Source organism: Pavona decussata, unplaced genomic scaffold (assembly GCF_977016875.1).
Source record: "Pavona decussata unplaced genomic scaffold, jaPavDecu1.1 SCAFFOLD_11, whole genome shotgun sequence".
Classification (NCBI taxonomy): Eukaryota; Metazoa; Cnidaria; class Anthozoa; order Scleractinia; family Agariciidae; genus Pavona; species Pavona decussata.
This window is the reverse complement of record NW_028145434.1, coordinates 4,543,477-4,559,953: the sequence shown is the minus strand read 5'-3', so window position 1 is coordinate 4,559,953 and position 16,477 is coordinate 4,543,477. Positions and strand designations below refer to the sequence as shown.

Here is a 16,477-nt window from a genome sequence, read left to right as displayed (position 1 = left end):
AAAATATTATTTGAATGTTCTGGAAATTTTTAGTTTTCGAGAATTTTGGAGAAAACGAAATAACGGGTTTTGCCTCATTAATTATGCAAAAATCTCACTCAAAATTAGCCAAGTTCAATACGCTTGTGTTGAAACAGTACGCAACGCTAAAAAGCGAGGTCGGTTTTGAATAAGAGCATAACGCACCTACTTTCTATCAATAAGACCTATGTAAACTTTTGTAGAACTTTGGAGGGTTTTATGGCTCTTTGAAAAATTGACATTTTGAGGATTTCGCGATGAGGCGAAAATTGAGTAAGTTTGAAGGTTTAAAATGCATCTTGGTATGTCAGGTATCGACTCGAGAGGAACATTGTGATAAAGCTTGGGTCTTCGTCTTTAATAATACGGAATAAAAAATCTGGGCAATCAATGCACGCGCTGACGAAAACCAAAGTTAGCGAGGCTTCGTTAACAAATTTGCATAATTCGCAACTGTTGAGAAAATGCTATGTTGTGGCGACTCGGTGAAAACATTGACCCAGGCTATCTTCAAATGGTTATTTTACCCACATTGCATTTGTCTGTTTCTCTTTCTTGTTTTAATAAGGTGTTAGAAAAGGTCTGGAAAAAAATGCGTGATCGGAAAAGAAACTATTCGACAAATTCTGGTGGGAAATTTGCATAATGCAAATCTTCCAATAAATCTTTCTGCAAAAGAATCTGATTGGGAAGGTTTCGTTAAGAGACCATTTGACCGAAACACCCCACATAAAAGGAGTCAAAACAACGTTTAATAATTCGATTTTAACCAATTATTGTCGAATCTTAACCTTTAAATTAATAGTGCCAAAGTGATACTCGCTATTGCGTTATCTGCGTCACGTCAGTAGCTGTCGATAAGTCTTAGAATATAATGCCCACAAACCAACTTGTGCTGCGAAATTGCCAATTACAACAACTAGTAAAAAGACCTTTATTTACTGGCATATGAGTGGTTTTGATAAAAATAAAACGTTCACATGACACTTGAATCACGTTTAAAAGATACATGCTTGTCAAATGAGGTGCGAAAGTTGGACACAGGGTCGGTCAAAGTGGATATTTTTAATTAAATCAAGTTTGTTTACTGGAATGCATGCTTTTTCAAATAGTCCAACCTTCTTCAGTGGTCTTCCAAATAATGGTCACCCAGAATTGGGTCAGTCAAAAAAGCTCTCAATTCGTGTTGTTTGATTCTGTACCTTCGCAAGTGACTGAAAAACAATGTCAGCTGGCACGCCATATTTTAACGTAATTACTGGTATGAAATGTCACACATGCACGGATACACGCTTCAAAAAACCTGTGTGCCAATTTCCGTTTAACAAAATAATAACCTACCTACAGTCCACACTGGCTGTAGGGCATGCATTTATCTTTGTCGAATGTCAACAACAGAAACACGGGTATCTCAGTGACACTGTATACACACAATGTCTACTGCATACATCACAGGCATCCGTAGCTCTATGACCTTTGTTTGACCTTTATACAGTTTGATGTCACGATGAGTGTTACGCAATGGCGTAAATCGTTACGGTTTGTATGGGAATTTACGAACGTGTTTTGGAGTCGAAAATAAAGGACATAAATTGAACAAGAATTGCTTACCTTGTCTCCTTGATCTCTTGCCGGTGTTTGTGCGCCATATTTTGGCCATTTTAGTACGATTGCAGTGGGTATTTAAAGGTTTGTTGAACATTTTCCTTTCTCTATATCCTGCTATATATGTCCCCAAAAGGTTGGTCACTTCAGTAGCAATAGTTTTCGTTGCAACGTCAACAATGAGGTCAGTACAAAGTCTGAGTCGCAGACAAAGGACTGCGGACCACGGACTGGGTATAAAAGAGAAACTAAAGTAAGCGGAGGACTTCGGACTACGGACTACGGACTACGGACTGGGTTTAAAGGAGAACTGAAGTCTGAAAATCATATTTTTCTTGTATTCATTCTCAGTAAGTTTAATATGTATCAAATCAAGTTGGACTTGGAATAAAATAGTGAGAATCGACAGTGCAAACATAAAATCTTGCTTTATCTCAGCGAAACAGCTAGATTTTAAATACGCGCTGAAGAGAGCCGTCAATTTAGTTTTAAGCATTTATCTCAGGGTTCGATATGGTGAAAACTGGCGTGATTAAATGCGCAAAAGGATGTTTGATGATCATGATCGTGATCAGCCAATGAGCCCACGTGCGCAATCATCTAGATATCGTACATAGACATGTATGTAGTAGACATTTCGTGTATACAGTGTCACTGAGATACCCGTGTTTCTGTTGTTGACATTCGACAAAGATAAATGCATGCCCTACAGCCAATGTAAACTGTAGGGCGTGCAGTCAGTCCATAGCCCGTAGTCCAAAGTCCTCCTATCTAATACGAACTTTATGCCCACCCCGTGGTCCGCAGTTCTTCGTCTGCGACTCGTGTTTTATAATGACCGCGTTGTTAACGTTGCAATTTATTTCAAAGACTACTATTGCTACCAAAGTGACCACGATTTTGGGGATATATATCTATAGTGGGATATCGTATAGAGAGAGGAAAATTTTTAGCAAACCTTTAAAAACCCACTGGAATCGTACTAAAATGGCCAAAATATGGCGCACAAACACTGGCAAGAGATCAAGGAGACAAGGTAAGCAATTTTTGTTCAATTCATGCCCTTTACTTTCGACTCCAAAACACATTCGTAAATTCCCATACAAACCCTTATAATTTACGCCATTGCGTAACACTCATCGTGACATCAAAATATAAAGGTCAAACAAAGGTCATAGAGCTTCGGCTGCCTATGATGTATGCAGTAGACATTGCGTGTATACAGTGTCACTGAGATACCCGTGTTTCTGTTGTTGACATTCGACAAAGATAAATGCATGCCCTACAGCCAGTGTGGACTGTAGGTAGGTTACTATTTTGTTAAACGGAAATTGGCACACAGGTTTTTTGAAGCGTGTATCCGTGCATGTGTGACATTTCATACCAGTAATTTATACGTTAAAATATGGCGTGCCAGCTGACATTGTTTTTCGGTCACTTGCGAAGGTACAGTATCAAACAACACGAATTGAGAGCTTTTTTGACTGACCCAATTCTGGGTGACCATTATTTGGAAGGCCACTGAAGAAGGTTGGACTATTTGAAAAAGCATGCATTCCAGTAAACAAACTTGATTTAATTAAAAATATTCACTTTGACCTACCCTGTGTCCAACTTTCGCATCTCATTTGACAAGCATGTATCTTTTAAACGTGATTCAAGTGTCATGTGAACGTTTTATTTTTATCAAAACCACTCATATGCCAGTAAATAAAGGTCTTTTTACTAGTTGTTGTAATTGGCAATTTCGCAGCACAAGTTGGTTTGTGGGCATTATATTCTAAGACTTATCGACAGCTACTGACGTGACGCAGATAACGCAATAGCGAGTATCACTTTGGCACTATTAATTTAAAGGTTAAGATTCGACAATAATTGGTTAAAATCGAATTATTAAACGTTGTTTTGACTCCTTTTATGTGGGGTGTTTCGGTCAAATGGTCTCTTAACGAAACCTTCCCAATCAGATTCTTTTGCAGAAAGATTTATTGGAAGATTTGCATTATGCAAATTTCCCACCAGAATTTGTCGAATAGTTTCTTTTCCGATCACGCATTTTTTTCCAGACCTTTTCTAACACCTTATTAAAACAAGAAAGAGAAACAGACAAATGCAATGTGGGTAAAATAACCATTTGAAGATAGCCTGGGTCAATGTTTTCACCGAGTCGCCACAACATAGCATTTTCTCAACAGTTGCGAATTATGCAAATTTGTTAACGAAGCCTCGCTAACTTTGGTTTTCGTCAGCGCGTGCATTGATTGCCCAGATTTTTTATTCCGTATTATTAAAGACGAAGACCCAAGCTTTATCACAATGTTCCTCTCGAGTCGATACCTGACATACCAAGATGCATTTTAAACCTTCAAACTTACTCAATTTTCGCCTCATCGCGAAATCCTCAAAATGTCAATTTTTCAAAGAGCCATAAAACCCTCCAAAGTTCTACAAAAGTTTACATAGGTCTTATTGATAGAAAGTAGGTGCGTTATGCTCTTATTCAAAACCGACCTCGCTTTTTAGCGTTGCGTACTGTTTCAACACAAGCGTATTGAACTTGGCTAATTTTGAGTGAGATTTTTGCATAATTAATGAGGCAAAACCCGTTATTTCGTTTTCTCCAAAATTCTCGAAAACTAAAAATTTCCAGAACATTCAAATAATATTTTCGAAGATAGTTCCCCAAAAGTAAACTTCAGGCAAATTATCAGGAGTTTCGATTTTTCAAGCTTGGCCAGCGATTCTCGAAAGTTACAGTCAGGCACTCTTAAAGCCCTTTCTAAGTTCCGAATTTTTTCCCTCCAAAATAAAGCACATTTGCTTGATATTTCGATAGAATCGAAAGCTTTTCTAAAGTCCATAAAAAAAGAAACTCCTGGCAAGCTCTTCTCTTCTGTATATGGCATTATGTCTAAAAGAAAACGAACATGTTCGCCAGTATAGCAGTTTTCCACGTATCCGGTTTGGTTAGGGGGAATGATTTTCGGAAGAACTTTTCCTAATATCTCTTCGCAATTGCTTTTTTTTTCAATCAGTTTGTAGTAAACATTAAAAAGATAGATTGGCCTGAGGTTCTCAAGCGAGGTGGTGTCTTTATTTGGCTTTGGTATGAGGGTAATGATTCCTCGCCTTTGCGAAATTTATAAAGTACCGATGTAGAAAGTAAAGTTCCAAAAATATATATATATATATATATGTAAACTTCCTCTGGCAGGCCATGTGTTGAGGACGACTTTTCGTTTTCAAAGTCATGTAAATGTTTTTAGGCATTCTTCCGCTGAAACTTTTCTTCACAGGATAGCTTTATCCGTATCGTCTCAACGAGCGATGTTTTCCGAGAAAGTGGAGGCTTAATCATTCAAGTGTTCTGCATGCACAACAGAGGTGTAGAGTGTTTTATAAAGATCCATTTGTTCTTGCAAAATCTCAAATTGTTTTTTTGTGAATTTTCCATTTGAGCGTTTTAATTTTGTAGTCGACTTTCTTTATTAGTTTCGTTTCTCAAGGTTAAAAAGGTAACGAGTTGCCGGTTCACCACTTTCTTAGTTCGTGTCGACTCATTTTACTACTTAGATTTGCGTCCTTTGTTTTGTATTGCATAATCTTCTGTAGGTGCAGTCTAGTATTGTGAATGTCACAAATTACTTGTTTGTTGTTTCGTTAATTTGTTTGTGGAGAATGGTTTCAGTTGACTTTTTTGTCTAGCTTTGCTCTTTGGATTTATGACGATAAAACCTCTAATGCCATCTTAAACAGATCCCATCTCAGATTTAGATCTTCTACATCAATGTATTTTTGCTAAAAGCTCTCGAGTTCTGTGCGCAGCTTGGATGCATAAGATTCATCTTGAAGGAATGACTGATTAAATTTCAAAAAACCCGGACCTTTTTTCTTGTTTGAGTTTTGCGGATAAATGTGAAGGTTAATAGCAGAGTGGTCTGTTTCAGGCGCATATAAGATTTTCCATTTATCACTGAATCAAATCGTTTCATTTGTTTGAAATTAGAAATTAATCAAGGCGACATTGTATTTTAAAAGGCTTATTCCTCTACGTAAATTGTTTGTCATTTGGGTTGCGCTGATGCCAGATGTCGTTTAAATCATAGGTTACATAATTCACCAATTTCTCTAACTATACTGGTAGCTTTCGGGAGTTAGGAGTGCCACCTTTCTTGTCTATTTCGGACGACGTTCAATTAATATCGCCACATGTTATAATTGTTTCTTCTGAATATTCTCGGAGCTGATTTTGTAATTATTTGAAAAAGGAGTGTTGATTGACATCATTCGGTGCGTAAATGTTGGCAAAAACAGGACGAGTGTGTGCAATCTTTCCGTCTAAAATTATATATCTGCCGTTTAAACAGTTATTGAATTCCAGTATTTGACTTGGTCAGAGTCTGTCAAAGTTGGTCAGAGTTATAGTTTTAATTAGTAGTTTTAATTAGTAGATAACAATAAAATCAAAAATATAGTCATACTTACCTAAACAAATGACAGACGCATCTTGATGGTGCCCACAGTTAATTACATTCCATCCATTGTGTGAACAACTCTCTATAGAACTTTCATTACCCTGACAATTGACATCATCCAACCATATCTGGCCGCTTCCTTGACCAAAGAAGGCGGAGTGTGGAGCACGGGACGCCTCAGGATAATCAAGCTCACGACAAAGGACTCGTGCATCATTCAAATCCCATGAATCGTCACAAACTGTTCCCCAGGTACCATTGTGGAATATCTCGACCCTACCTTCTCCGTCCCAGTTTCCTCCAACAAGTCTCGAACCTGGGGAATAATTATTTGTGTGCAAATGGTGATTATTCCATATAAGTGACAATTTCTTCATTACCATGTGATTATCATACCGCTAATTTATTATATAAACAACAGTGAAAAACCAGGTGAGCTTTCGCGCGAAAACGTGATATCTTCACACGTGAATATAACACTTTATTTTCACACATGAAAATAAGGCCGTTACTATGGTTAAATAAAAAATCGCACCTTTCGCAGCGAAAATGAAATGGTTTGGTATTTCATTGGTGCTTATATAATAATTATTTCATGAATCACACATTTTCTTTTGTTATTCAACATCCTTTATTTAACTTACATACTTCATGAATATTAAACTAACTGAAACGAGGGATTTATACAGATAAATCCCTCATTTACATTAGCAGTACTGCGAGAAACGCACACATCAGGTTGCTTCTATTGTTCTCCGTTTCTCACCTAAGTGTGACGGTACTGATTAGCCGGCGTTTGTCCCCTTGAACAAAGGATCGCCTTCATGAATAATTTCATGAAATAAGTCAGATAAATACCTCGAATGTCGGTATTAATCCATAAGTTAAGGAGGTATTAATCCATATACATCCCTCGGGCCTACGGCCCTCGGGATGTATATGGATTAATACCTCCGTTCTCGGTATTTATCTCTTACATAGAATATTACATGGCCGCTTGAATATACGAAATATCTCCTCTCGTGTTGAAAAATATTTCACTCGTTCGCTGCGCTCACTCGTGAAATATTTTTCGACACTTGAAGAGAAATTTCGTATCTCCGCGCGGCCATGTAATATCCTCTATATATCAGACTTTAGCAAGAAACTTAAACCAACTTCTTGGAATTACACTAATAGCTGTGGCCTGCGAGCATTTGAATTGGTCAGAATCTGTTACAGTAGCCTCACACAGTTATTAGAAAAAAAAGATCTACTCTATTGTCATCCTTACTTGAACAAATGACAGACGCGTCTTTATTGTGACCACAGTTGTTTACATTCCATCCATTGTGTGAACATCTTTTAATAGACATTTCATTGCCCAAGCAGTTGACATCATCTAACCATATCTTTCCGCTACCCTGACCGAAGTAAGCAGAGTGGAGTGCACGGGAAGCGTTAGGATATCCAAGCGTACGACAGACGACGCGTGCATCATTCATATCCCAGGAATTGTCACAGACTGTTCCCCAGGCGTCATAGTTAAATATCTCCACTCTCCCTTCTCCATCCCAGTTTCCTCCAACTAGTCGAATGAAGCCTGAGGAAGAAAAGATTGTGTCAAAATGATACTGGCTTGATATGAATAGGCTGGCAAATTAGTCACTACCGAGTTATTTCTCTTATTACCTATAATCATCAATGATTTGAAAAGATTGAAAATAACGAAGATGACCTGGTTACCGAAACCTCACACAGTTAATCAGTCATCCTTACTTGAACAAATGACTGACGCATCTTGAATGTGACCACAGTTGTTTACATTCCACCCATTGTGTGAACATCTCTTAATAGACGTTTCATTGCCCAAGCAGTTGACATCATCCAGCCATATCTTTCCACTTCCCTGTCCGAAGTACGCAGAACGGGGAGCACTGGACGCGTTAGGATACCCAAGAGTGCGACAAACGACTTGTGCATCATTCATATCCCACGAATCGTCACAAACTGTTCCCCAGCTACCATTGTGAAATATCTCCACCCTACCCTCTCCGCCCCAGCCTCCTCCAACTAGTCGAATGAAACCTAAAGAACAGAATTTTTTTTTTATAATCTTGGTGGATTGATATGCAGTAGTAAATCCTACATGTACAGTAGTGGTAATTACTCGAATAATTTTAGCGTCAATAAAGTAGCAAGATTGAAAATATTAAACACAGATTGGCTGGGAAGTGAAGATAGAAATTTTCTGAGAATTTGAGATGTTTAGTTGTTCAGCTTCGGTTTGGACAAACTCAGGATATCATCATACAAAGATCGATTCCATATGACGTTAAAACCGCTTTCGTTCACATTTGTTCTCGGTTCAGAGATTTCAAAAACTCGATTTCTTTACGCGAGTGGTTAAATGTGTGTAGTTACAAACATTTTTGTATGTGTCTCAACACTTAATTTGCATTCACTGAAAATTAACTTAACTCACCTGAAAATCATAACCAACATACAATCTCAACTTGTAGATGATAAACAGAAAACTGTACATCAAAAACTATCCAATCACGGGTAATTGAGGTTTATAAAAAGCCAGGCAGGATGACCTTGTACTAAGCTTAGGTTTGCAAAATACTATGTTCATTTATGGAGACCCATCTGATTCGATCTCTACCTTCATTTTCTCTTGAGAAAGATCATCTTCTTTACTGAGGTATTAATGTTATTACATACAAAATATAGTTGACCCTGAGATAAGCGATTACCCAGAAGTTGAAGGTTCGGTAGTTGCTCATATTCGGGAGGTTGTCACTTACGAGAGGCTAGACCACAACGAGTCTAATTATTACGACTGAATACATATATAACCTAGTGGATAACCCACACTCCAGTACTTCCAAACACTATAGTATGTTTTCCAATATCTCACCATTAATCTTTGTAACAACTATATTTTCTCTTCTTCGGCCTCAGGAGCCCTGTCAAACTTTGTGTAGCCAGTTATTTAAGTCATGATTTTTTTTTTCTCAGAATTTAAACAAGCATATACATTTTGGCCACTTAGGAAATATTGCCAATTCTACAAAACTTAGGTTCCTTGATGTTAACAATCCCTACATGTTACAAGTGAAGGACCGTGACTCATGCCTTATGGGTATCTACTAGTAGATGGCCAGGCTGTGGCTTTCACAAGTTCAACGCAGTCAGCAATTAACGAAATAAATTATGCACTTATTGAAATGGAACGTTTTGCCATCAACGTAACATATAAGAAGCCGTTCCAGTATCTGCATGGTAAACGAGCTGTGGTAGTGTACTTTGATCACCAGCTGTTTACACCACTTTTTTAAAGCTTTTCTGTAATGCGTCATTGGGGAGAAATGTAACTCAGTAGTGTTGGAAAAAAAAAACATACTTTCTTTTCTTGAAAATTCAGTTCAATTCGCTCTTACGAGTAGCGACGATTTCATTTCATTTATCTTAATCACGATATTTGTACAATTTTGCTGATATTGTCGGGGGATGGGGGAGCTGTAGATTTACCTCAGCTTAAAAAACGCAAGAAATAAACCGAGTACCAGTTATCCAGCACTTAGTATCAAAAAGTATCACGATACTTGCGGTTTTAGACCGAAAAAATGTTCCACATTAACTGGTGTAGTTCTTTGAAACAGTTTGCCACAAATTCTGAGACTGTGCGACACCCTGTTTTTTTTTTTTTTGTTTTTTTGTTTTTTTTATTTATTTTTTATTTTTTGTTAAGGAAGAAAAATGAAACATTGTTAGTTAATTTCCTTTTGTGTGTGTGTTTCGGCTCTCAGAGTAGTGATGTTTTCAGGGAAAATGCTTGTAAAGCACGATTATGTTTTACTTGAAAGTAACTAGAATGTCCAAGAAATAAAATAAAATGTCCAACAAATGGCTAACGGAAATTTGAAGATCTCAGAGCATGTTAGTTAATAATTATTATAGAATAGCCAGGGTCAAGCAAGCACTGTGATTGGTAAAACTGAGTTCTGAATAACTCCACAATGCACGAAGCATACGTATGGTGCGTGCATTATAATTGTACAAATGCACGGAGCACACGTCAAATTTTTTGCCTGTGAAAAATCTGGGAAATTCAGAGACAGAATGCGCTGTCACTCCAGCGATTCGCAAAAAACAGTCTCTTGTACTGAGGTTTCCAGACTTTTAATTAACTTCAACTTGTCTCTCAACACCTGAAAACTTAAACTTGATTTGGAGTTAACTTCTTGAACTTGCTTTCGATGTGACGAAAAACTAAAACAGTTTGACTTTTTACTTGATTGCGCACCCTGTCGTGATCGTGTCGTGATCGGCAAGAGCGCGCGCTATTGAATTACGCGTTATCTCGTGTAAGGAGAAACTTGATGTTGATTCATTAAAATTCGCACTTGTCTGAGGAGTTGCGATTGTTTATATTTTATAAAAGAAATAAAAAACTTGTTCCTCGTGCATTGTTGAGTTATATAAGCACTTGGGAAATTTTAAGAACACTCGAGAAGTGCAGAGAGGCACTCGCCTACGGCTCGTGCCTCTCTGCACTTCTCTCGTGTTCTTAAAATTCCCGCGTGCTTATATAACTCAACAATGCACTCGGCGCGTTTTTTATTTCTTTAATAAAGATCAAATGGTTGCCATACTTACTTGAACAGACGACTGATGCATCTTCACTGTGGCCGCAGTTATGAACACCCCATCCATTATGCGAGCATCTCTCTATAGAACTCTCATGACCCTGGCAGATAACATCGTCCAACCATATCGTTCCACTTCCTTGACCGAAGTAAGCAGAGTGGGGAGCATTCAACGCGTTAGGATAACCAAGCGTACGACAAACGACTCGTGCATCATTCATATCCCACGAATCGTCACAGACTGTCCCCCAGACGTCATTGTGAAATATTTCCACTCTACCTTCCCCATACCAGTTTCCTCCAACCAGCCGAATGAAGTCTGAGAAATGATTGTGTTAAAAGAATAGTGGTTTGACATGGGTGGCAATTCAGCTACGACCTAGTTATTTCTCGATTACCTATAATCATCAATGATTTGCAACAGTGAAAACAAAAACTATAACCAGACTACCAAAATCTTTAAGATTATCCTGAATTCTCTCATCTTTCACTGAGTTTGAACAAAAATTAACTGTTGTAATTTCAAATACTAGATAACAATAAAATAAAAATACGACGTAGCATACTTACTTAAACAAATTATTGAAGCATCTTGATGGTGACCACAGTTATTTACATTCCATCCATTGTGTAAACAACTCTCTATAGAACTTTCATTACCATGACAATTGACACCATCCAACCATATCTGGCCGCTTCCTTGACCGAAGAAGGCGGAGTGTGGAGCACTGAAGGCGTCTGGATAACCAAGCTCACGACAAACGACTCGTGCATCATTCATATCCCATGAATCGTCACAAACTGTTCCCCATGTGCCATTGTGGATTATCTCAAGCCTACCCTCTCCGCGCCAGCTTCCTCCAACAAGTTTTGAACCTAGCAAAAATGCGTAAAATGCTAAATATTTGATATGACTGGCAATTCCTCCGGTACCGCCAGGCTTTTAGCCAGGCGGCCGTCCAGCCGTCCAAAGGACGGCCACTTCTCAGAAATGGGAGATTTTCGACGGCCTGTTTTGGGCGGCCATTTACGAACTTCTGTGCTTAATGTAACAAAACGTTGTCCATAAATAAATAAAACTTCTATATTAACACTTTTTTTAGCGAGTTTCCTTTCTGTTTTGATCAAATGAATCAAAGTTGAGCGAGGCGATTTCACAGGCAAAGCCGCTGTTTAGCGATATTGGCTTACCAAGTCATCCCCAGGCTACTTTGCCGGCTGCTATAAATAAATACGCGCGTTGGTGATTATTTATGAGGATATGAGTCTTGTCTACGCCGGGATTCCAATTGAAGACGTCCACTACGAGGCAGCTAGAGTAATTTTCGACCGTCAACCGCGAAGAATATAAAATCCAAATAACGCACAATTTAGGCCCATAAGCAGTTTGACAGTTTAGGACTTATATTGGTTTATTAAACTGACTTGCAGTTGTAATTGAGTAGATTTGTTTTCTTCGAAAAGGTCTTAGGCTTTGCACTACCAATTGTCTGAATGCAAATAATGACTACACAACCCATAAATTAAAGTTCTTTACTGAAAATAATAAAAGATGTTGCATTTCTGAGAATTTGGGAGACTGGCACTTGTAGACCAGAATGCAGTTCGACCAACAAAGTCACGCATATCTGTTCTTTCGTGTAAATCATGGCTTGACAACTTCAAATTTCAATCACTCTTCATAACAACTGGAGTTCCTGTCCCAATTTTATAATTCAATGTTAAACAAGGTAAGTTGAGGGGATAGCTTAGTAAAATTATCAAGGAAAAACAGCGGTTTAATAGGTAAATTGAAAGACGTTTACAGCTGTCAGAATCGTGGAAATCCGTCTGAGAGGCTTCAATTATTAAAAATTTTCTGGGGGAGCATGCCCCCAGACCCCTCTAGCAGCATGGCGCCGCAGGCGCCATGCTATGTGGGCCTTCGGCCCACATAAAATTTGGACTCCCACTTTCAAAATCCTGGCTAAAAGCCTGGGTACCGCGTGATAAAGTTAATATCACAGACTTTAGAAAGCTAGTTAAGGTGACTTACTACAGTTTATGGGGGTCACCAGATTCTTTGAATAATATAATCACTGGTGTTCATTGTGAGGGAAAATACAGCAAATGCAGTAAGTTACGGTAAAATAAGTTAAGTTAACCCCGGTTATGTTGGTTAATCATGGGAGCATGGCGTGTATTTCTTAGCTCTGTTCATTTTACTCTTATAGTTAATTTTCTTCGTCATTTTTCGTTCTTTCCTGATTACCTATTGTACCAAAATGGTAAAAGATAATAAGATGGAGAAAGATAAAATTAAAATGGAGGCGATGTTGAGATCTATTTTTATTGAAATCTTAGAATCCAAACTGACTTTCATCTTGTCATCCATCGTGGACGCAAAGTTGAACACTTACGAGGAATCGATGACCTTCTTCAATAGGTTTTTTTTTTAAACGTTGCAAGTGAAAATGGAAGGCCTGGAAAAACAAACGAAGACTCTTGCTCAAGAATACGATCACTTGAGAGGAGATTCTGCTAAAATAAAGAAAGTGATTAGCGAATTACGATCCCCTATTGACGATCAAGCTCAACACACGCGACACAAATGTTTTGAAATAAGAGGAAGCCCTATGACATCTGGAGAGGATATAAATACAATTTGGAGGGAAACTGGTGCGTTGGTAGAGGTCGAAATTAATGATACAGATATCTCGATCAGCCACAGGATTCCTTCTTCTAACAATGGAGAACTAGAGTCCAGACCAATTAGTCATCCAGCCATAGTGTTCAAATTTACTAATCGAAGGATCTGGGACAGTTTTTACAAAGCTAGAACTAAGTCGAAAAGCTATATTATTAGCGACGTCGGCTTGGGGCACTTTGGCGAGAGCAATATCTTTATTCAAGAAAGCCTAACGGAAGCGGAAAGAAAGTTGTTCAAGAATTGCCTCAAATTTCACAAGGACCAGAACTTTAAGTTTATCTGGGTCCACTTGTTTAGTCTCCAACTATAGACTTACATCCTTGTTTTCCATATTTAATATATTAATTGAAGAAGTAATGTATAACAAAATTCTTAGCTATCTTGAGAAATTTCTATTCTATACAATAATCAGTTTGGCTTTAGATCAAAGCATTTAACCACCCATGCTCTTTTCCTCTTGACTTATAAGATACAAAGATCGATCAATTGACAATGGAAATTACTCTTGTGGCATCTTCTTAGATCTATGTAAAGCATTTGATACAGTTGACCATAAAATTTTATTAATCAAGTTAGAGTATTATGGTATGCGAGGTGTTGCAAATGATTGGTTTGCATCATATTTAAGTAATAAAAGACAGTTTGTCTCTTTGTTTGGTACTAATTGTTATTACCATACTGTTACATGTGGAGCACCACAGGGGTCAGTGCTTAACCCACTTCTTTAGTTTTATGTAGAAACGACAAGCCTAAATGCTCCAGCATCTTAGATTTTTACCTTTTTTGCTGATGATACAAACTTTTTTCTTAACAATACTAACATTCCAAATTTAGAAACCAACTTATATGTAGAACTAGAAAAGGTGAGCCAGTGGTTATATACTAACAAATTATCTTTGAAAATTGAAAACAAAAAAACTAGCTTTGTGATTTTCTATTCTTCGCAAAGAAGAATAGCTCATAAGTTGAACCTTAGAATCTCCAATATGTTTGTTAAATCTGATGATCAAGTTAAATATTAAGGTCTCGTTTTTTATTCCAATTTAAACTGGAAATCATACTTACACAAATTGAGCAAGAAGATTTCAAGAGGTAAAGGAGTACTTTAAAAACATTTTTTAAAGAGAAAAATGTTACATCATTTGTATTATTTACTTATTTACCCCTTCCTCGACTACGGTTGATCAATTTGGGGCAATACTTGTAATTCTACTCTTAGATCTTTAATAACTCTTCAAAAGGGAGCTATACGTACTATAACTTTCTCGAAAGCAGATGAACACTCTGACCCTCTCTTTAAGGGACCAGAGATTCTTAAATTATCTGATCTTGTAACCCTTCACAATTCACTCCTCGTGTATCACTATTACTTTGATATTCTTCCATCTTCCTTTAAAATTTTTTTTCAAACAGTAGCATCAACGCACTCATACAATTCCAGGCTTCCTTCTAAACCAACCTATTATATCAACACCAACAAAACAAACTATCATAAATTCAACATTCGCTTTGCAGCTGCAAAAGTTTGGAAGCACCTTGGCGAAAGTATTAAACGCCTCCCCATTAAAACGTTTAAAAACAAAGCCATGTTAAACATCTCACAGTCATCTTACATTCTTACTGTCCATGAGTTTTCAACTGTTCTTTATTTATTTATTCTTTTCCTCTTCTTTTTTTTAACGATTAATAAGTTCCTTTGCTCAAGCTTTACTGCCAACCTGCCTTCAATATTTAAACATTATTTTAGTTTTACTCGGCTCGATAACCTTTTCAGTTATTCTGAGTAAATGTTACCTCCCTTGTATTAATACATTATGTTGTAAATTTAGCTTAACTATGTTAACTTTTTAATTTGGTCATATGGCTTGTTTATGTTAAAAACACATATAAGACAATAAGTGTTTGTTATTTTACAATACTCTTTCCAGCTAGAAGTGCCTCAAAGAAAGTCGCCGAGTGTCCTTCAAAGGAATGGCTCTAATTCTTTGAAAGCGCTAGGCCACCCGTACGACCCTATCTCAAAGTCTTACCATTTAAACTTTGGATGAAACAACGTTTTAACACGTTAACACAAATACCTGTAAGTTAGTTTTTGAATATTAACGAAAATGTCAAAAATGGAATTTTGAGAAATATCTTAAAATATGTCTTACAGAGTTTGAAAATTGTCTGAAGACAGATGTTGAAGTATATTTAAAAATATCAAAAATTGAGTATAGGTCAAAGGGCTAGATTTCGAGAAATTTACAATCGAAAAACGTTTACGAATGCGTACTTCTGTATACACTTGGAAGAAAACTCATTCACTTGCGTAAGCGCGCATGCATTACGAACTGCTTGCTTGTTTTCCTTGATCACTTACGTAATATTTGCTCGCGAGTAATTGATTACGTGACACCCGCGCGTAAAGAAATTTATTGTTACCCAAAACTGTAGAAAGCCACCTTAAAGCAACCTCTTAGCAGAAGATGATTTTTTGGAATTAAACTTATAGCTGTCGCCTTTAAGGAGTTGAATAGTCCAGAATCTGTTACTGCAGTCTCACGCAGTCTACTTTATTGTCATTCTTACTTGAACAAATGACTGATGCATCTTTACTGTGACCACAGTTGGTTACATTCCATCCATTGTGTGAACATCTCTTAATAGATATTTCATTGCCCCAGCAGTTGACATCATCCAACCATATCTCTCCACTTCCCTGACCAAAGTAAGCCGAGTGGAGGGCACGGGAAGCGTAAGGATACCCAAGCGTACGACAAATGACGCGTGCATCATTCATATCCCAGTAATCGTCACAGACTGTTCCCCAAGCGCCATAGTAAAATACCTCCACTCTCCCTTCTCCATCCCAGTAACCTCCAACTAGTCGAATGAAGCCTAAGAAAGAAATGATTGCGTCAAAATGATGGTGGTTTGATGTGAATAGCGTGGCGAATCAGTCACTACCGAGTTATTTCTCGATTACCTATAATCATCAATGATTTGAAAATATTAAAAATAACAAATATGACCTGGTTACCTAAATATCACACAATAAATCAGAATAAAGC

General features: G+C 37.5%; 1 protein-coding gene across 1 annotated transcript in view; it reads right to left on the bottom strand.

Annotated features, from left to right (window-relative positions):
• LOC146488328 (scavenger receptor cysteine-rich domain-containing protein DMBT1-like) overlaps window positions 1–16,477 on the bottom strand; it is an 80,579-nt gene that overhangs the window by 29,314 nt on the left and 34,788 nt on the right. Inside the window, exons 13-18 of the mRNA XM_085123487.1 lie at window positions 15,996–16,304; window positions 11,306–11,611; window positions 10,746–11,054; window positions 7,860–8,168; window positions 7,375–7,683; window positions 6,112–6,417 (exon numbers count right to left, since the gene is read on the bottom strand). Of these exons, the coding sequence (XP_084979613.1) occupies window positions 6,112–6,417; window positions 7,375–7,683; window positions 7,860–8,168; window positions 10,746–11,054; window positions 11,306–11,611; window positions 15,996–16,304 (1,848 nt within the window). The remainder of the gene's footprint in view (window positions 1–6,111; window positions 6,418–7,374; window positions 7,684–7,859; window positions 8,169–10,745; window positions 11,055–11,305; window positions 11,612–15,995; window positions 16,305–16,477) is intronic.